A 22,055-nucleotide genomic window follows, 5' to 3' on the forward strand; every position below is an offset into this window, starting at 1 on the left:
AAGACTGAGTCCCTCGGATTGGCTCATTCTAATGTCGTCAAAGTATAAGGATAGGTGGAAAATTGTGTGGCTAATCTCCGAAGTGCAAGGTATGATATACGCTATGAAGTACAAGAACCAAGAACTCCCTTTTTGGCTTTTTGATTACGTCTCTGAAGCGATATTAATCCTCGGCTCCATTTCCATCGAAGATAAATACTAATAAGTAAAACTATAGAGTGTTCAGAACTTGCTTGAGAACCTCACTTCTTGATCTGATTATTTATCTACCGGTTTTTATTTTTTCTTTTCCTCCTTCATTACATTAATTAAGTATAAAATATTTCAAATTCATACATTGACATATTTGTAATTTATATTTTTATAATTGTTACCTGGACATAGTATGTTTTCTTTTTTGGATTATAAGCTTTGATGATTTCTGACTGATGTAATATGTGTAAAAAAAAAAAATGTAAGAACTACTTCATTTTTTTTTTTTTTGAAAGTGATGTCAAAAACATATATAAAAGGGAGGGGAAAGCAATATGTTTATGCTAATATGTAGGTATATAGGAACACATGTTTAACTATTATGACATTATGACATGAACCAGAAAAACACAACATAATATTTTTTTTTAATGTTCCGTCAATTGGTTAGATGGAGTTGCGCTGATTAAGTATAAGTAAACATTATAGTATTACAATTACTCCAAATAACTTATAAATCTAGTGTGAACTCCATATACATAAATAAAGTATATTTCTTTCTCTGGGAAGCACCTGGCCGCAAACCTACGCTCATTCAGTTGAAGAGATAAAAATTCCTAAGTGCGTTGTCCATGAGCTACGGCGATTCTAAACAATATTGTGTTGTAGCATATAAATACTTTAAAGTATAATATAAGAAATGGCTTTTAAAGTGGGTTTTATGGAAAATAATATGACCTTATTAGCGTGTGATTTTTTTTGTAATTGATAATCTGATATTATTTTACGATACTGTTATTACTATTCTTTAATTTTTGGAGAGATCACATCTAACTATAAATTAATCAACTATGAGTGTTGTCATGAATAATGGAGAGCATTACGAAGATTTATTGAAGAGTAATAAGTATAAATTCTCGTTGGACTCAGAGTAGAATTGAGGATCGACATCTATTTAGTACTTGCCTGTGCCCTTGCTAGATAGATATCGAGATGAATTAGTGACTATTTTGTTCATAAAGCTTTATATAAAATTTTCCTTCATATATCAGCTAATAATGGCAAAATGATGGATCCCATGTTCGCGAATATAATGAATGCTTTTCATGGGGAATATATGATATACATTTATGACCTAAATGTGTGCTAAAGATTATTTTCTTTTATCAAGAAAAAAGTAAATTAATTATGCTCTTTTAATATGTCCTATATACTAAGAGAGTAAAACTTCGTTTTTGAAAAAAATAAAATATTATGGTATAATATAACGAAATATTAACGACTATGTCTTTAAATGTAAACATTTTAGACCAACAACAAAAAATACAACACCTGTGAAATCCGTGCCGGTGTCTGTAACAAGAAGGCTACAGAAAAAACGTTGGTATCTCCATCCAAACTGCCTACAACATCAATAAGTCCAATAAATTAAGGGAATAGTGTTGAAATTTGCATGGTGAATCTAATTGTCTTAAATTTATATAAGCAACAATTTAGATGACTTCTAGCCTGTCTCCATGTGGCCTTCCTCCAGTCCTGATAACCCCCGGGGGGCCCCGTACTTTTCAGCTTAAGGCGTTTTGGAGAAAAAGGTCTGCTACACTTTTTATTTAAATTTGAATTCGCTCCAAGCTGCCATCATGCGCTGTACGCAATGGATATTGTTTTCATCGTCATTGCTTCCATTCTCTTAGCCGGGGTTCGAGGCTGTTATTGCATATGAAGGAAAGTATAGTGCATAAATAATGTAGTATATCAACATATCACAAATTGTTTTTTCTTAATTTTATAAAGATATGCTTTTCGTGTTTCACTCTTTCTACTGCAAGTTTTTGGATCCCAACTCAATATTTATCGAAAAAAACCCAGAAAAAAAAACAATTTCAAGTAATGAATCATATAAAACAACTCTCCATCGATAAAGAACATATTTCTTTCAAATTTATTTATACTGTTTTTTAATTTATTTCATATATTTTGCAGAAGAGCATATATCACTTTTAAAGAAATCAAAGAAAACAGACGTTTCTTATAAAATCATATTTTAATTACGTATCCTTCATTAATATAAAAAAGACAAAAAAACATTCTTATATTTGAAAAAAAACAAAAATCAAACAAACATTGAAAAGGATTACATGATGTATAAAATACAAAAGTTCAATTTTCTAATCCATTATATGAGGTATCATTACATTGTGTACGTATTTGAGGTTGCGTCGATTTTTAAAATTGTTCCGAGGGATTAATTTTAAAATTAATTGAACATTACATATTTATAGCTTTGTTGTTATCAAAAGAAAGAGGCAAACAACAATCCTGGACTCTCTATTGTCAAACCTCCTCATCAAAGTAATACTCCATTCAAAAAAAGTTTCGAAGCCTATAGGAAGACTTTACTTTAGTGATTACAGATAAAGACACTTGTTATTAAAAAGCATATTTTAAAATGAGTGGTATGGTGACTCGAGGTAGTGATCATCCAAAATAGTATCCTCACTTCCACCCCGTATTCTTCTTTCCCCCCTTCTAGGATCGTACGGACTCCAAGAATCCTTAAACAGTTGTAGAAGAGGTGCCTACTCTTTTCTTTTTCTTTGAGACAAAGAAAGTAACTCTATCTATACTTTTCTGAATTCGGTTTATTAGTGAAGAGGCTCAAAGTTTCTATCCTATAGCGAAACTATTTATGTTTTGAGTTTGAAAAGAGGTGAAAAAGCTATGCTGTTGTTTTGATTTTTTGTTTGTCTACTATCAAAGTAATATAGTGATATTTACAAACTATCAACAGTTTTATATCATAACACATTATTGTGTAAACATATATATAAATAACACATTTTTTTAATAGAAAATTGTTTATTTTCTGATTTCCACATCATACCAAATTTATGCACATAAATGTTTATATATATATTATGATAATTATGATCAATTTAATCCTAGAGCAACATGAACCGTTTTTTTGCATATAATTTAAATAAAATTATAAATATTTTAATTATATATATGCTGAGTGTATGTACATGTATTCATATTAGGGTAACAATTCAAGTTATGAGAGGAATTCCATGGAGGAAGGAATAAATTTAACTTTAAAGAAAGTCACATGAAGATACATTTCATGTTATGCAAGTAAAACACATTGCCAAAATGAACTGTACAATAATTTATAATTTGAAGGACTTTTACAATAATTTATCAGTCATCAACAATACACTTGACACAATAATAATATTGCCCCTAGAGATACATTAATTGATTTAATTTGAGAGTCAAATATGTAGAATTAAGTTTAGAATGGCTTTTATATATTCCATTCTATACGGAAATTATGTGTCACTGAAAACGATGGTTTATATACTACTATAACATAATTAATATTAATAAATAAAAATTGAATAAAATTTAACAAGATTATTTTAAATAACTCTAGTTTTTTATAAATATCCATTATATAAGACTATTTTTGTAAATATATCTACAATTACATTTGACAAAAGGATTAAAAATCATGAAACTTAACCCTCTTTTAGTGAACATCATTTTTATACTGCGTAAAAAATAAAAGCCAAAATTAAAATGTATTTTATTCCATGGTAAACAACGATTATAATTGTAACGTGATTAAAATGTTGTATTATTACTGATGAATAGGAATATAAGACATCGAGAAGAAGTCAATATTTATTTTAAAATAATCTTAATAACATGATTTTGGAGCTTCGTCAAGATATAATTGTTATTCTTATCTTTAAAAAAAATTAAATAATAAATCGTATGAAATATAAATTAATTTTATTATAACTTTCGAAATCAAAAGGAAGCACCTATCAGTTTTAATGAAGTTGCATGTCTTATATAAAACAATAACCACATCATTATAATTTTGTAGTTGCCACTTTATAACACAACACTCTAATTAAAGAAATAAATATCCGAGAAATCAGAACAAAACAAAAGAACGACTTTTAAGCAAAACAGTAAATTAAAATTACTAAGCCTGGATATAAATATGGAATTGCATATAATCTGATTAAAATATTCAGAAACATACTGAAAAGTAAGGGCGATAAAATGTAGAAGCCTATTTATAGATTAAAAGGTTAATAATATCCCAGTTCAATGGTGGAGGATTAAACATAAGTAAATTAAAAAAATTGTATGTAAATTTTCGTTACACAAGTTACAAATATTTTGTAATAGTGTTTTGTCAGAAAAAATAAAGAAAAGATTTAATGTTTTTTTTTTCAAAATATTTTGCATACTTTCTTCGAGTGTCCTTTGATTTCCTTTTTTATTTGAATTTATTTTTCTGAATGTGGAGAGGGAAAACATTAATACTTTAAAGGCAACCGTTCTGTTCGGCTTCTTGACAATGTAAACACCAAAAAGGTCTAGAAATCGGGGAATACATTTCGCTCTTTTGAGAGCCAAAGCTCTTATTGCCAATGAATCGGAATATGGAAAGCCAGTTCTAAGGGAGAATTTGAAAGGAATAGTTTTGCTGTTTGCAGCTGGATATGGTGAATTTTCGTTAAAAATACCAAGGATCGCAAGATTCCTGTGAGCATAATGCTATTGACATTGTCAAACACAAACTTTAGATTCAGTTCGATACATGACTAGTTTAAAAACAATTGTTTGTAGGTTTCATAGAGGGAGACAATGGATTGAATTGTTTTATGTGAAATTATTTTATAAAATATTTCCTGCTCGTTGAAATGTTTGATTGTCCTTCCGTATAAGTTTTGGTTTGGAGATATAATTTTAAGTTATAATGCTTATTTAATGTGAATTCATGTTAATGTAGCACTATTCCTCCAATCAATTCATATTATATTATCTTATGTTTTCTATATATCTACATGCATGATATGAATAAAGATATAAAAAAAATAAGTCTGAGCTAAAGCATACATTGCAAATATAGTCCAAGAATAGTTAAAGACAATTTTTAGCAATGTTCGTGCTGGATCTGCACTCCCTTTATATTTCAATGGAGGTTAATAGAGGTTTTTGGCTCAATGATGAATAATAATTACATTCTGCGAGACCTAGTGCAGACTAGCTGCAAGCCAGTGAGAAAGTGTCTCCGTCAAGCTGTTCAGAATTAGGAAAAAATATTGAAATATATTTTTGATAATTATAGCAAATTATCAAACATTTTCAAAATTGTTTGTACATATTTCAATAAGGTCTGTGAGTAATTTATTTTTATTAATAGGACTCTATTTCCAGACCACTCTGCTTTTAATATTAATTTCCTTAGGCTAATGCAATAAAACTATTAATTAATTTATTAATAAATACTTACAATCTATTTTAAGGAGAATTTTATCCCGTAATGCACTCTTTACAATGAGAGGATTAAGTGCCTTGCAACCCAATTCCTTTCCAATATCCTCCATCTTTGGTAGAAACTGTAAAACACCCACTGTTGTGTTACCATCAGGGGAAGCCTAGAAATAATTATTGAAATTAAATTATTTAAAACAAAAAGACTATTGGAACCAAGAATATGTTTCATTCAGTTAAATATTTAAGTTTCATTACAATTATTCTACCGATTCATATCAAAGCGCTTAAATTTACTTTTAACTTACTAAGTAATATTATTTGAATAAATATTAGATGAATAAAGTTATTAAAAAGTTTTTATTGAGAAAAAACTAGCAACTGCATATTCAAAAGCAAAAAGAAAAAAAAAACATCCCCTAATTTGGGGTTGGCATAAATTTATTTTGACGATTACTTTTAGTTGCATTTAAGAAGGCCATCATATACCATATATGAAAATATTTTTCTATATTATACATTTTTTCCTTGACTCTTCCTCAATGAAATGTGTATATAGTTTGGGTCAAGTTAAATTAAATAGCGCCCTCTATTCGACATATAGTCTTTTATAGCAAGTCCTTTTCAATCATAAATTGCAATATGTTGGTACATATTAATAAATTTAATTTGATTTTTTATGATCAATTTTATGGTCTTTAGTATATAATACATATTTTTAGTTTTGAGTATTACAAAGCAATAAACCAAGTGGCGAAACAAAGATCATGTTATCATTTTTTTCAGAAGATGTTGTCTACAGGAAACTTCTTTTTGGTGGCTAGAAGCGTTGATGTTTCATAAGTATAATTCTACAGGGTTGAATCTATCTAATTGTACTCATTTTTTTATTGGCAATTCGGAATGACTTTGGTGCAAATTCAAAGAGGAAGACAACAGACGTCTTATCTTTGAGCAGAGTAAGCTGAGATGGCTGGAAAGAGCAAAGAAGATTGCAAACTTCCTCATGGCTGACAAAAATTTGGGCAAAACTTTGTTCTTTCTAGTAGAAAAAAAATCCCTGTTGATGCCAGTGTGAATAAGTATAACAGCCGCTACATTACAAACCAAACATCCAGGTAATGTCTCAGCTTCAGTGAGACACGTCTTCAGAAAAAAAGGTCCAGTAGCTAGCACGGGCAAAGTCTGCTATCCCATTTTTGTGGGGAGGGAGAAGCGGCTCTTGCAGATACTTACATAGAACTTCGTGATAAGAAGGTGCTAAATTGCGTCAGATATTAGTTCGGATACAGCTTTTTTTTACTCTAGAGGGAGCTCTGTGTCATCGCTCCACTAAGACCACAAAACTTCCTGAGGTACTTTTGGGACCTCAACATGCAGTCACACTCTTCTTCAGACACGAATCCTTTGGAGTACTCTATCTGAGGGCGTCTGGAGTAGAAGGTGTATTCTACTCCTCACAGGAATGTCCAGTCTATAGAGGATTCCGTGAAGAAGGAATGGACCAAGTTCGAGTCAGACTACATAGTAAAAGTCTTCAATGCATCAAGGCCTAATATTGAGTCAATTGTTTAAGCGTCGGCTCACATATATAAATAAAAGTTGTGCCGAGCATTATTTTCAGAGGATTTTGTTATTCATAAGTCCTCATAAAATCTCTCATTTAAATTTTACGCTTGAAAATCTGAAGAAAATAAAATGTGTACCACTAGATAAAATCAACCATGTAAAATCAGATTTACTTATAGTTTATAACTTACAATTTTTTTGACTATTTTCGTGAATTGAATAAATTAATATTAAGGAGTTAACTATTACACTATATATTTTCATCTTTGTATTTCTCATTTTTGACACTTTAATTTAATAAAAAACTCATATATTTATGATGTAAAAATCTACACTCTGACATGTAAATCATTTATACAAATATTAAACCATGGATATTTTATGTCAATCAAAGTTGTCTTTTAAAAGATTTATTATTTCGTGTTTTTTTCCATATTTTCTTCAAACTGTGTTTATATGAAAATATGTAAATATTTCCATACATTGTCATATTTATGAATATTCTGAACCGAAGCAAAATTGTTTTAATATATGTTCTTATAAATTACCATAAGAAACGATTCGAAAAAATAAATAAGTCTCTAAAATTATGAAACTATAAAAAAAACAACAACTACTGATTGGTAGTTGGAGTTAAACAAATATTTGTAATTGTAATTCTAAATTATGCATAAATTGCAGGATTTACAAATGCTTTGTCAAATAAAAGATTTCTTGATTTTCAAAAATATAAAATTGCAAAAATAATTGTAAAAGGGAAATAAAAATTAGAACTGGGAAGGCAGGACTTAGTGCAAAAGCATGAAATAAGTCATATTTGCACAATATTAAATCTTCAAGATAGCAATACATTCCTATTTCTATTTGCTCATACGCATAATAGAACACATATTTTATGAAAAAAATATTAGGAATTTCAGTATCATCCATTGTATTTGATTATATCTCATATATCTAGTATTATACTACAGTGGTTCCATAATTTAAAACATTGTGACGGTACAAGTCGTCTAAAAAGTTTATTTTGACTAGGGTCGTATTTGAGACTTTATAGGAGACTTAAAATCGATCACATCTGTTATGGGTACTTGAAAATCATCCCAAATTTTAAAGTGTCCTCAACGTACAATAATTTAATTTATGGTAGCAAATCAATTTCTTCGTTTACTAATTAAAATAATTTATTAAAACTTAAAGTACCTTTCATGCTCTAAAATAATTTGCCATTATTTATAATTTAGACTTTAATTAAAGCAAATTTTTCTACTTATAAAAAATATTATGTTCTTACATATATTTCCAACATAGTCATAACGTGACTGCCTCATATTTGTATTTATGATGGCTTAATCTAGTTTTTATAGTTAAACAGAACGACTGATTTAGATACGTTGGTAATTTTAAATCCCTTATGTTGACTCATTAAATGACCTTTATTTCTATTTTAAATCGTCAGAACATTGCTATAAATTGTTTATTGACTTTTTCTTTGTTTGCAGAATAATGGTGGTTATAAAATCACGGGTACTCTTGATTAGACTTGTAGATTTTCTTCATTCTTATTATTTGATCTTTTCAATTTCATCTGCAGCCCCTTCCTCACTTGAAAAAAAATATATTTTTGCTCGGTAAAGAAAAGTTTTAATTCTCTTATTTTTTATAAAATAATACTTCTTAAAAATCCTCTCTGAAATTGCTACGCCCCTTCTTTCTTCCATCAGCATACTTCTCAATTTATAAAACACTATTTTTCATGATTAGATATGTCTAAATCCTCGAAATCCTTGGTAGTGTAAAAAAATAATATATATAAAGGGTTCGGCAACAAAACATGGACTAGAAAGCTGTCTTGCCTTCATTAACCTATCAGAATGTTGTGTGGAATCCTTGTTTATGTGGACAACTCCAAGTTGCCCTTCACTGCCTTCCTGATGGTTCTAGCAGCCATGTAAAAATCGTTCTTCACTGGCTTAACGCTTCAAAGACCATCTTTGAGGCCGGATCTATCTTCTGGGGACTTTCAAACGCGGTAAATATTGTGACGTTTGACTCCGAGCTGGTTGACAATTTCCGAATTGTCATGGACGATGTGAATCAAAGTTATAATGTCCAACCTTTTTGTTTTCATCTTAGTCAAAAGTAACATTTATTTGTTTACAATATCTTGTTTGAAAGATAACAACAACAGCTGTTCATTAATGTGATTATCTATATGATTGAAACTCTTTACACCTCTTAAAAATACAATTAAAAAGTAGTTAGAATACCTATTCACTACTTGGTATGTAAATAAATATAACTAAATACCACCCTTCACAACAATTGTTAGAGTAAAATAATATCAATTTTATACAAGTAAAAAGTTGAAAAAAAAGTTAAAGAAATGGTTTCATTTCTTAGATACACCAAAATAAATAAAGATGGAAGATGGATACAAAGAGGTGGTGACATTTTGTCATTAATTTTCTATTATCATTAAGGTTTTGATTTATTATTAAGAGGATATCAAAAATTGTCAGGGCATAAGAAAACTTTAATAATAATATACTATTATTGTTTTGCAAAAGTGTAAATAAAAAAATCTGAGGTACTTTTTATAAGTAATGCAAATTTTATTTTTCATTGTATATGTTCATTAATACTCATAAAGATGTCTTGTATATGAAATTATAAATTATTTCCATTCTAACATTTGAGATGCACACTAGGGTGAGGCTGATACCCCGGCTTTGTCCCAACAAGTTTAATCTCTTTTTCTTTTCTTCTCTATATGGATCTAAGGCACACATTTGTGTAATGAAATTGAAGCGATTTGTACTTTGCCAATGAAAATTAGGGGTTTTAAATGTGTCTAAAATATATTTTTTTAAATAAATAATTTGGATTAAGCTACAATGTTAAGAAAATATTGGAATTATTTTTTCAAAATAATTCATTGCTGTGCTCAAGGTAATATAATGTATAAAGTATTATAAAATATGGCATGCTGCAATGTAAAAACCAAAAAAAAAAAAAAAAAAAAGGTAACCTGGAAAATTTAAAGCTGTTTGATTCATGACAGCTTAGCTGTCATGCCATTTTATTATATAAACTACAATAATGTAGATTCTCAATTATCCTCCGAGTCCAACAAGCACTTATACTTATAACACCGCAACTAATCCTTTGTTAGAGGTTAACTCCTCAATTATTAAATAATAATGGTAACAGCATGGGAAAATAAAATAAAAACACTCTTGAGATTACCAACAAGAAAAAAATATCACACACGATTAGATTATATTTTATACAAATCTAATAATATGTTCTTATTTTTCCTTTCAGCGTTATCTGTCAAAATTCATGATTTTATTATGCAACAGAGTCACCCTAATGCACACGTTCGCACCATATTATTTATTTACTTAGTTAGTCTTATTTATAGTTTGTTTCATAGATATAATGCAAATTTTTCACCATATGAATAAAAAGTTTTACAATGTGAAGAAGGCGGAAAATACATTATTTAAATAAGTATAAATGCAAATAATAATATTATATATTAAGAAATATATATTCCTTATAAAATATCAAATACGAAGATGTATTCTTCTTCTCTTATTATTATTATTACTTGGAAATGTGAAAAGCTATTTTTTATTTTACTTTTTCCTTTAGAATTACGTTTCAAAGGATTTTTTTTTTGAGAGTGCAAGTGTGGATTATAAAGTTGAACAATTAAAATGATTATGTGCTTTTTTCCTTTTGTATTTAGTAAAATTTTCCAAATATTCTTTATTAATGATACTAGTAAACAAAATTTAACTTTCTTTTGTTTACCCTTCATTGAAAAAGTATGCTTTTGGTTGATTTTATCTAAAAACCCATGGAAATTATTTCTAGTCTACAATGTATGCTTTTTTAAATATTTTTTTCTAAAATCTACATCAGACTTGTTCAAATTTTGACTGTGTTTTATGACCTTGTAAATAATTGACATTTTCCCGTTTTCCAAGGTCTATAAAAACTAAATATACCAGTCATTTGGATTTTGGAGGTCAGCTATGCCTTCCACATGGGCCTTGAAAATTTATTGTCGATGGCTCTAAAAAAGGGCAAAAAAAACACGTTACTTTTTTGTATTCTTTTTACTATAGCTTCACAACGGCTTATTGTATAGCATTGATATGGGTATCAAGTCAAAGCCAATTAACTGTGCTTCAATTAAAAAATGATACACTTCTAGGGATAATAGTATAAATATATATAGACTTAAAATGAACGAACTCATCAATATCTACAAAAATTCTTGTTTACCTCAATATATAGTTTTTGATAATTTTTTATGTTATTAACCCTTTATTTGTGCCCATGGGTAAATTTTACCCCAGATATTTAAAAATGCTTGTTTTTTATATTTTTACCCCTGACTTTTTAAGTGTTTTCTTAAATTATTATTAAACTGTGCTTCAATTTATGTAAATATATATTGTTAACCCTTTATTTATGCCCATGAATAAATTGTTCGTCACATACATATAAATAATATCTTAAATAAACTTTTCTTTGTTTTTTGATCTGCGTATTTACAGTATGTTCAAAAATTGATGGTGGTATTAAATATATCCGTTTTATAGTAAAAAAAAATTATTTTTGGTCGGAATAAAATGAAATTTGGCTGATACAATCAGAAGGCAATGTTAAATTTTTCTGATGCAATAATTATCGATGATTGCATCATATATCAGTATAAAATGTCTCAGAAAACACCACAGGATATTAGTTAAAATTCAATAACCGAAATGGTGAGAGAACACTGTTTGGAGACCAGGGCCGAGGCTGTTGGCAACATGGAGGGTTGAAAAAGCCAGAGATACTTTGGTCAAAGGTTACAGAGGCCTCTCAGGACCATTAAAAATTGGTGTAAGAAAAGGAAGGATGATAAGCCCTTGCAAATTAGAAGGTTCCAGGAAGGAAGAAAAAAAGTAGCATAGTTCCCAAGCTGGTGATTTCAAAATCATTGACCAAAAAGAGGCAATCCACAAGGAAACTTGTAGCAAGATTAAATTCAAAGGGCTCTCCAATATCCAATCATCTGTCCACAACTAACTGAGGCACTCTTTGAATGCTTTGCCAAGCCTCGTCTGCACCCCAAAATATGAGAAAACTAAAGGAAGGCACGGCTTCATTTCTGTCGTGAGCAGAAACACTGGACTGCAGATGACTGGAAATGTATCCTCTTCAGTCAAAAATGGTGTTCAGACAACTTGGATTCTTTCTGGGGCAAATGCACATGGCCTGCCAACAGTCCTGATTTGTCTCCCATTGAAAATTTGTGAAACATTGTCAATGAAAATGCTCCAACAGCTTCAGAGGATGAATGAAAAAAGACTGACAAAAGGTTGTGAAAAAAAGACTGACAAAAGGTTGTGAAAAAAGACTGACAAAAGGTTGTGAAAAAAATTTCTCCAGATACTTTGAATAATCTGTATGAAGGGATGAAGGATCGTCATATTGAGAAGAAAATAAAGTTTTTCGCCAAAAAAAATCACTTGTTTAGGTTATTTCATGATTTTTTGAAAAAACCACCATCAATTTTTGGACATACTGTATATATATACTATCAAAATAAATACATCGAAGTACTTATTTTCTTTATATATGCCACGCATCATGCAAACTACTATTCAGTTTTATTTTGGTTGCTCTACTTTATATGAATATTAGTGAACAACTGAGATATGTCATCTGGGCAAGAACTTCGGAGCAGAAAAGTGGTAGGCAAGATACGTAAATAGGATGAAATTAGTATTAGTATAGTATTAAATTTTTTCACAAGAGCACACAGTGATGTATACCTCAGTGGAAAACCCAGCTCCAGCATTAAGCGGTCTCAACTTCCTACAAATCGTCAGATGTTTCAGTATTGTTTGCATTTAAGGAATGTGAGTACAAATAGTGGTATTGGATTGCTTGCTCGTGCAACATTAGATGCCGTTCTGGAGTATGGCTTGAACTAAAAAAAGTTCCGTACATAATGCAGTAATTGTTTTTAAGATGACCCTTGAAAGGTAAAGAAAAATAGTCAAATATAAGAAAAAAGATACTGAACTCGATAAAAAGAAACGAATTGAGTTTCAAAAGATTTGGAGCGACTATTTAATATTGGGTGAAAAGATGTTTTGGAAGAAATTAGAAGGAATCGACTACATTCAAATCAGGACAAAGATAAGGACCTCAAATTCTACCTGGATCAACAGATAATCCGACAGGCACACATGTGAGGGCATGATAAGATTTTTGAAAAAAAAAAGTTGATAGAGAAGAGCTTCTGTGAACAAAGGCAAGATATAATCTCAACCCCAGTACCCTCTGCATCAACAAAAATTGAGGATATCTTAAGCGATGAAGATCCAGGGAACTGTACAGGTTCTTTTTCTAGTGAGGATTCGATGAAAACAAAAGGATTCTCATCAAACATTAAAACAATAGATCTCAAATTTCCTCGATTAGTTCTTACCAATGAAGATATTTGCAGTATTGGAGATTGTTTATCACTGTCTGACAACTAAACTACAGCCATGGTATCTTGCAGTATTGAAAGTAAGAGGTGCTGATCTTAACCATTTTAACTTATCCACCTAACCAACTTGACAAAATAGGATCAATACTCGCTATAGTTTGGGTCAAATATACATGAATAGCTTTAAGGAAAAGCCACCAAAATCTTGTACATTACACTGGGATGGCAAACTTTTCAGGGATGTTCTTGGTAAGGATTGTCCTGTTAATAGTCTCGCTGTATTCGTCTCAGGTGCTCTACAGTACCAGGAAGGGAATGGCTCGGTGTTCCTTCCATAACAGGTTCAACCGAAATTCAACAATGTAAGGCTACATTGGACCTATTGGAAAAGTGGAACCTGAAAAACAACGTTGTTCGTCTAGGATTTGACATAACAGCTATCAATAGTGGCATCCACAACGGTGCAGCAAAACTGATTGAAGACAAACTTGGTGGAAAATTTTTATACTTCGCTTGCAGACATCATGTATCAGATGTGATAATTGGAGGAGTATGGGAGGCTACTTTTGGCAAGAGTCAGGGGTCGGGAAATACAATGTCTGGTTAATTAAAAGAAGTTTGGCCTATGTTAGATAAGGACAATCCAAGAATTTTAGGTAATGTTGAAAAAAATTTGGACTCCATGAAGAAAAAATCAATTAATGCCATAGATAATTTTCTAGAGAAGACATGTCCAAGAGAAGTAGCAGAACGGTGCCTGATTTTTCTCGATAAGAAACCTAGTCGAGGTTTTCATTGGACCAATCCCAATGCAATTCATCAATCCCCTTGGATAGCCGAAAATATATATGCTATGAAAATGTTAATGTTTTGAAATTGACTAAAATACAAAAATGTCACCATTCTTAAACTAGAGAGAATAAATCAATTCTGGGCTTAATTTTATACAAAGCACTGGATAATGGCAAAATCTTCCGCTGATGCTCTTATCCACAATTTGCAATTGATTAAGAACATGATTCACTATCAACATATTGATAATGAACTCACAACCTCTTTTCTGAAGAAAATGAGAAATCACGGTTGGTATCTGACTCAGGAATTAGTACCATTTACCTTATTCAGTTCACATGAGAGCATGCCAACACCTATAAAACAAAAGCTGGCAATCAAGCTATAAAAAACCAAAAGCCGGACTGTTATAAAAAGGAAAGTCAGTTTTTCCAGTCATCACTCCACCTACATCTCTCACAGACTTGGTAAGACCTGAGTCACATTTTCTTTTTGACGCTCGTGGATTGAAAATTGGAAAGTGACTAGCTTATTACATCGGTTGATACATGGGAAAATAATGAAAACTATAGAGCAGCATGGGAGTTTGTTAAGTCAGTAAAAGTGACAATAATGTTGCTGAAAGAGGCGTAAAACTCATAAGTGGCTTTGTAACTATGATTACCACCAAAGAGTAGAAAAACTGTTTACTGCAAGTTGTGGAATACCACAGATATATAAGTATCAAGAAATCTAATTTAAACCATTAGGATATTTCTAGTATGTTATATTGTACTAATTTTAGTATGTTAATTATAAGATAATAATAACTAAGAAGAATACCTAAAAAGATAGGAGAAAAAATATATAGGTAAAACAAGCCTATTTTAATATCTGGGGTAAAACTTACTCATGGGCACAAATAAACGGTTAATAACATATTTATACAATCTAAAGCACAGTTTATTGGCTTTGATTTGATATCCATATCAATGATATACGAAAAGCCATTTCAAAGCTTTGACAAATAAAATAAAAAAAAGTCACGTTTTTTTAGCCCTTTCTTAGAGCCACCGACAATAACTTTTCAAAGCCAATGCGGCAGGCATAGCCTCACTCTAAAATCCAAATGAATGGTATATTTAGTTTCTATAGACCTGGGAGAACAGGAAATAGTCAAATATTAAAATGTTTGGAAAAAAGTTAAAATTAGAACATGTATTACTAATAAACATAATTAAAGGTTTTTTGCATCTTGAAATATCCAAATCAAAGAAACAGGGCAAATATTTTTTTGACTCTCGTATCTAAATTGGGAAAAACTATACAACTTTATCATTCACGCATTTACTTGCAGCCCTTTGTTTTATATCCTGAGATGTTTTGTATCTATTGTATCTCAGAGACCTATAGGACGTTGATTCAAAATACATCAAAGTCAAAATTCTATTTGCATAATTTGGTAGTAATAAGAGAGTATCATCCAAAGTAAGGGCATTGAACTTTGTTATACTTAATGCAAAGAGGGTTACAGATAAGGAACAATGTCCAGAGGATACCTAAAAGTTATATTTATTGCCGGAGCTGTGAGGTATGCAGCGTTTAATAAAAGGATCTCCAACATCCATAGTGATGGATTTGATATTAGGATGAATTATGTTATTTTAAAATAAATAAGCATTTTAGTGTAAAATTAGACATCCTAGCAAATACCTGTAACTAAAAATAAACAACAATTCACTGATTTATATTTAAATCACATTGTTCAAGTCTTCAAGGCCAATTGTGAGCATCAGTCACAGATATATTATTTTTTTGTTGGAGTGAACAGTTTCTATTCTTTTTGTGTTGGTTCAATTATTGGTAGTTGGTTTAACTTAGACGCACAAAAATTGAAATCAACATACCTTCATTTGTTTACTATTGCTTGAACTTATTTAAAGATTATATAAGTCAGTACTTTTTATATATTGCATTTGAATACAACTCGCCGAATTTTAAAACTGCCTCCGTAGCTTGGAAAGGCTGTAACAGTTAAAAATAAATGTTTTATTCAGACTGTGTTATAGTACATTAATAATTTTTTCATTATTGAACACTGATTCGTACGAAGTCTAGATCGAAAAAATTCACTCTCAACAACCTCGCCAGAGCTCTGCTCTGGCTAAGAAAAGCTTGATATTAATTGTAAATGTACTAAATACCCTTTTGCAGCAATTGCTTTTTGTTATTGCAAAAAAAAAAAAAAAAAAAAAAAAAAAAAAAAAAGACCTGTTGGAGCCATTCTGTGATGCAACTGTAATCTGCGACCCCACTTCATTAATTTTTTATTTAACTTTTTTCCATACACTATGTATATACTAATTTCAATTATAAATATGTATAATCATGCATATAAAGTCATAATTTAAAGATCTAACGAAGCACTGCTCATCGTTGTCAAAAATCGATTAAATTAAAAAATATATATTTAGGTTATCATATATAACAGATGCTAAATTATCATAAATTATAGATTAATATTATTTGAATTTTACCATGTACATATTTAAACATATTTTTTTGCATAACCAATATATTAACATTTAAAGCTTTCTTATAATATTGGTATATTATGTGTATGTTTATAGAATGGTTTAATAAAATCCTAAATATTTGAATCTTGAATTTCTACAAAAATTCATTGAAGATAGCCAAACATATATATATACATATTTATGTAACAATCAACTTTCTAAGTATCCGGAAATATCCTGTATGGGCAAATTTTATATATACTACAGTCTTTACAAAAGCTTTTTGATAATATCAACATCTTAAATGTAGAAGAAATGTAATGTTTATTTTTAATATTGAGAAGTGTAGATATGATTTATAAACTGGGGGAGGGGAAGACCACGTCATATTTTCCTTTATTCTGGGTCTGAGAGCAAAGATAATTTGCTTATAATCTTTTATGAATAAATGAAAATAGATAAATGTTACTTTAAAAATAAGTTTTATACTGTTTACAAGATTACATTTAAGTCTTGTTTTTAAAAACGTACTAATTTGGCATTTGATTTATTTCCTGAAATCAGTTTTTTTTTTTTTTTTTGGGATGGGGGAGGCAGTATTTTCAAAGATAAATACATTTAATTTGGTATAAAGATGTATTGTTGTAAATTTTATAAAGAAGAACTGTATATTCGTTGGACTTGTACCAATTTAGATCTTTGTTAAAGGCTTCCCAAATAAAGTTTTAATGAAATAATTAAATAGGATAAATAAGGTTCTTTTGCATATAACGAAATAACAATGATGTTGTGTAGCGTTACTTTTATTTAAATTTTGTGATGTGATTCAAGGACAATTAACAAGGATATAATGAAACTGATTCTATACCACATATTAACTCTCTCCTAGTGAACTGGGATATTATACAACCGGAGGCTTATAAAAATACTTCTTATTCCTTTGAATGTACATTTTATCGCCAAGAAACTCCAGTATGCTCCTAAATATCATAATATATATGCAATTCCTTATTGATTTTGAAAATGCAATTAATTTATGAAGCAGTTTTATCAAGGTTCTTTTAATCAACTATATTTTTTAAAAATTGTTCCTTTTTTGTTCTTTTTGATTTATAAAATATTTAATACAATAAACACAATCTCGTAAACATGACTGGCATTTTAATCTCTAAATTTGCATAAAGTAATAAATGTTTATCGAAATTTTTATCATTTATCGAAGTTTAATATTTTTCTAGAAGAGTGAAACCCCAAACTTATATAGTTAAGACTATTTTGATGTTGATTAGTTTTATGTTTATAAAAAGTATTTTAGCCTTTTAACGAGTACAAAAAGGATAAAATATTTAAAAAAAATGATACAATGTTTAAATGACGTAATTTTTAAATTTGTTCAACAGTTTATAATGGAATCAACATAGCTAAATGGACTAAGCGCTTTGGAGAAATTATTCTTTTGAACTCAGTCTGCGTAGGTTCATATCTCTGTCGTTCCTAGAAAAGGAAATATACTTAATCTGTATGCCTTCAAAGACCCTTCCTAGGTCAGGTGGAGTAAATGAAATAATAAAAATGTTTATTTATACTCAATTAGTTTTTCTATTTAATCCAGTTCCCTAACCGCGATATAATAAAAGATGTTAAAGAGCAACTGAACTTTCCTCCCAGCTGACCTCAGGACTGGCAGAATCTCAACAAAAAATAATATTGTTTTCTTCAAATACTGTTAGATTAAGGTAAAAAGTTTTGAGCGGTTTTCGCTTGATATCTTTAGTGAGCTATATCCTACGATTTATGATTTACATAAAAACTAAACTCTAAGTATACTGAAAGTATAATAGCACACTTAAAAAAAGTTTCTTAATTGTTTTGAATTTTGTGAAGACAGTTGTGTGTTATAGGGTTCCAAAATATAAGTAAAAAAAGAGGAATTCAATACATTATTCAGTATCACTACAACCAAGGTTAAAAGGTGGAGAAGGCGGCAATTTTTGTTGTTGTTCAAAACAAAGCGAACAAACGCTCACAACCATTTAATTAACCTATTATTTAAGATTATATATTCACAGATATAAAATATATTGATAATATTGTATTTAATTAGTTCACGAATGCGTATAGTAGATAGAATATGTAACAACAACTAAAGTAATAAAGTTTTAGATTACAAAAATATCTACTTTAATATTGGAGTGTCTAAAGACTCTAGGGAAGTACTTGCATTAGGATATGAAGGGAAGATAAAGAAGGTTAAAATTAATTTTCTCTTAATTTAATCATACGCTATTTTTCCTTTACTCAGCTGAATTTCCTCCCAATGACATTCTATAATCATTAAATAAATGATGAAGGTAAAATACTAGTAAGTGTAATGATTTATGAAAATAAATTTGTAACAGTTACCCCAGTTCCTTCAGCCTTTATAAATATACAACTCATAGCTATTCCATATAATTAATTCTTAAAATGGATGTCCCTGAGGTGAGATTAACTACTACTCTGTACTCCATAGTAGCTATCTATTCCGTTTATATATAACTTTTTTATTATGATATGTTTAATTTGATAAATATCTCCACATTATTTTTTTTTCTACCAAAAAGTGTCTTTATTATTAAAATGTTAGAGAAGAGTTATTTTATAATGAAATGAATAAATTTTCATAATCTTTGATGTATTTGTAGGTTACATATGTTTTTTAATGGAGTATAAGTAAAAAAACAAACAATTCTTAAAATGCAACGAGAAAAAAATAATCCAATTGATCCTTTTTTAACTTCTTAAATATATGATTTTATTGATCTGGTCGATTAATGACTAAATAATGGGTAAGTTTTTGTTTTTTTCTTTCAATATTTATAGAATGAAGTAAGATACTCATTAATATTAGCAATATAGCCTTAATTTGATTATTGTTTTTTTTTTTTTTTTTTTTTGGGGGGTGGCTCTAATATGGTTTAACATAAATATTTGTCTTTTCCTAAATTTTGATTGGTAATTCTTAAAATAGTTTAGTACCATTTGAAACAGTTCAAAAGAATTAATATAGTCTCATCTAAATGAAGTCAAAGAGACATTATAGTGTGATCAATACGTGGGTCATTTCTTTTAAGAACTTTACTCCCATTAACTTATTAATTATGAATAAAATATCTTTCGAAAGTACTTATATCATTTTACGATAATTCGATTTTTTTTTCAAAAATAGATAATACCGATGACTTCTAACCTTTTTATGTATCAAAAACCGTCCAAAAGTGCAAAACTATTGATCTTTTCAACATGCCTTGTGCGTATGTACACTAATAAAATGCAAACATAAATTCGGGAATCAAACGAGAATTAAATGAGAAAATAACGGGTTCTTTTTATCAGAGTCGTATGTACGTAAATTATAAATATAAAACGATACATTCTAACTCTTATAAGAATAAATTATCTTTTCAGATGAGTAGGTATCACATGTACTAAAAAAAGATTACACGTTATATAATCCACAAAAAATATGAGAATATATTTTTGGTTGGTGTATTTACATGCTATTCATGATATTATTTTGTACAAACATATATATGTATATATAAAGTGATGAGCACAAAGGAAAATGAAAAAGCAAATCCAAAATTCTCTTCACCATGCTCCTATTCACAAACAGGACACGATATTTTTAAACATCTTGCGTACATATACAAAGTCGTACATATTAATGATCCTATTTGCTGTTGATTCAAGTTCATTTATTAAATGGGCATTGTATTCCACTACATAGAGGGTTGCTTCATGTATTAGGAACAAATATGAAAAGATATCAAATCAATGGTATGTAAAATAATTGCCAGGGCTCTTACTCGAGTCATACTACTTGGTGTAAAAATATATTCATATGTACAATTATAGAATATATTAGTGTTGATATTTCGCTCAGAAACTATGGGCCGATACAAGATGTAGTTTGGGTTTCTGGATTGATCCATCAAAAATTCAGTTTTAATGGTTCTGATTTAAGGCTTTGTTCTAATAATATATTTTAATGAGCACTAAATGACGATAATTGTCATTTCATCATCATTTCAATGATATCATGGGAAGGTTTACTGTGATGAATCATTTTTACGTAATATCTATAAATTTGTCCATTGTCTGAGACTTATTGAATCTAACGCTTAGATTTTGATCAGCGGTTACAGACTAATTATTGAATGGAATATCGGTATAATTGCTATAAACCAGTGTTTCTTAAACTTTGATAGTGTGTACCACTTGAGGAAATATCAAGATCTCGAAGTTCAACTATTATTTCTAAACTGAATAAACAATAACAAAGGCTTAATCTATTTAAGGCGTTACCTGTATGAATTTTTCTAATTGGTGGATGAATGATTTTTTAACTAAGCCTGTAAGATTTCACAATATTTGACAGAAATATTAATCAAAATTGTAAAATTAGAATTTTTTTTTCCAGTGGTTAAATCCTTAACATTTATTTCAGTTAGAAAAAAACTGATCTAGACAGGGCTGAAAAGTATCAGTTTCTGAATAGTCTTATTTGTCATACCTATTCAAAAAGCTTCATTAGAAAAATATAAAATTCTCTCTTCACTTTCGTATAGTATTTGGAACCCCAAATTTTTCAAAACATGTATATTTTCTTGTTCACTGACTGCTTTTCCTCTTTTTCCAATGTTATTTTTCTAACATATCTTCATTGTTCTATATTTTGTCTATCCTGAGTTTTTATGGATTATTCAAGGTTTTGTGACAAATAATAAGAATGTATTAGATTATAATTAAGTTAAGATGCGGAAGCTTTAACATAAAAAAAGAGCAAAAGAGGACAGAAGAAAAATCTACACAAAGGAAGGTTCTTATTATCTTTGAGAATCTAGGAGCGTGTTTTACTCTTTTAAGTCAAATAATATTTAAAAATAGTAAATGTATCAGAAGTGAGGCTTGAAGTGTTCAGTTTAGGGTCCATAATTATTCAAACATAGTAAAAATCATACAGCAAGAACTAAGCCTTATAATTGAATGATTATATCTTTATGGTAGAGATAAGTAGAGATTGTTCGTTCTACGGATCAAGGACACTGAAGGACTAAAATTATATTTTGGAAAGGAAGACTTAGTGAAGTTGACTTTAGTAGGAATGGACTGGAGAGTTTTAATAAAGGACTTGTGAATTGAGGATAAGAACTCTCCCACTATTC

General features: G+C 29.4%; 1 protein-coding gene across 1 annotated transcript in view; it reads right to left on the minus strand.

The window, feature by feature from the left end:
* LOC121117601 (neural cell adhesion molecule 2) overlaps nucleotides 1-22,055 on the minus strand; it is a 434,435-nt gene that overhangs the window by 107,215 nt on the left and 305,165 nt on the right. Inside the window, exon 7 of the mRNA XM_071888883.1 lies at nucleotides 5,510-5,654. Within this exon, the coding sequence (XP_071744984.1) occupies nucleotides 5,510-5,654 (145 nt within the window). The remainder of the gene's footprint in view (nucleotides 1-5,509; nucleotides 5,655-22,055) is intronic.

Source organism: Lepeophtheirus salmonis, chromosome 5 (genome assembly GCF_016086655.4).
Source record: "Lepeophtheirus salmonis chromosome 5, UVic_Lsal_1.4, whole genome shotgun sequence".
Classification (NCBI taxonomy): domain Eukaryota; kingdom Metazoa; phylum Arthropoda; class Copepoda; order Siphonostomatoida; family Caligidae; genus Lepeophtheirus; species Lepeophtheirus salmonis.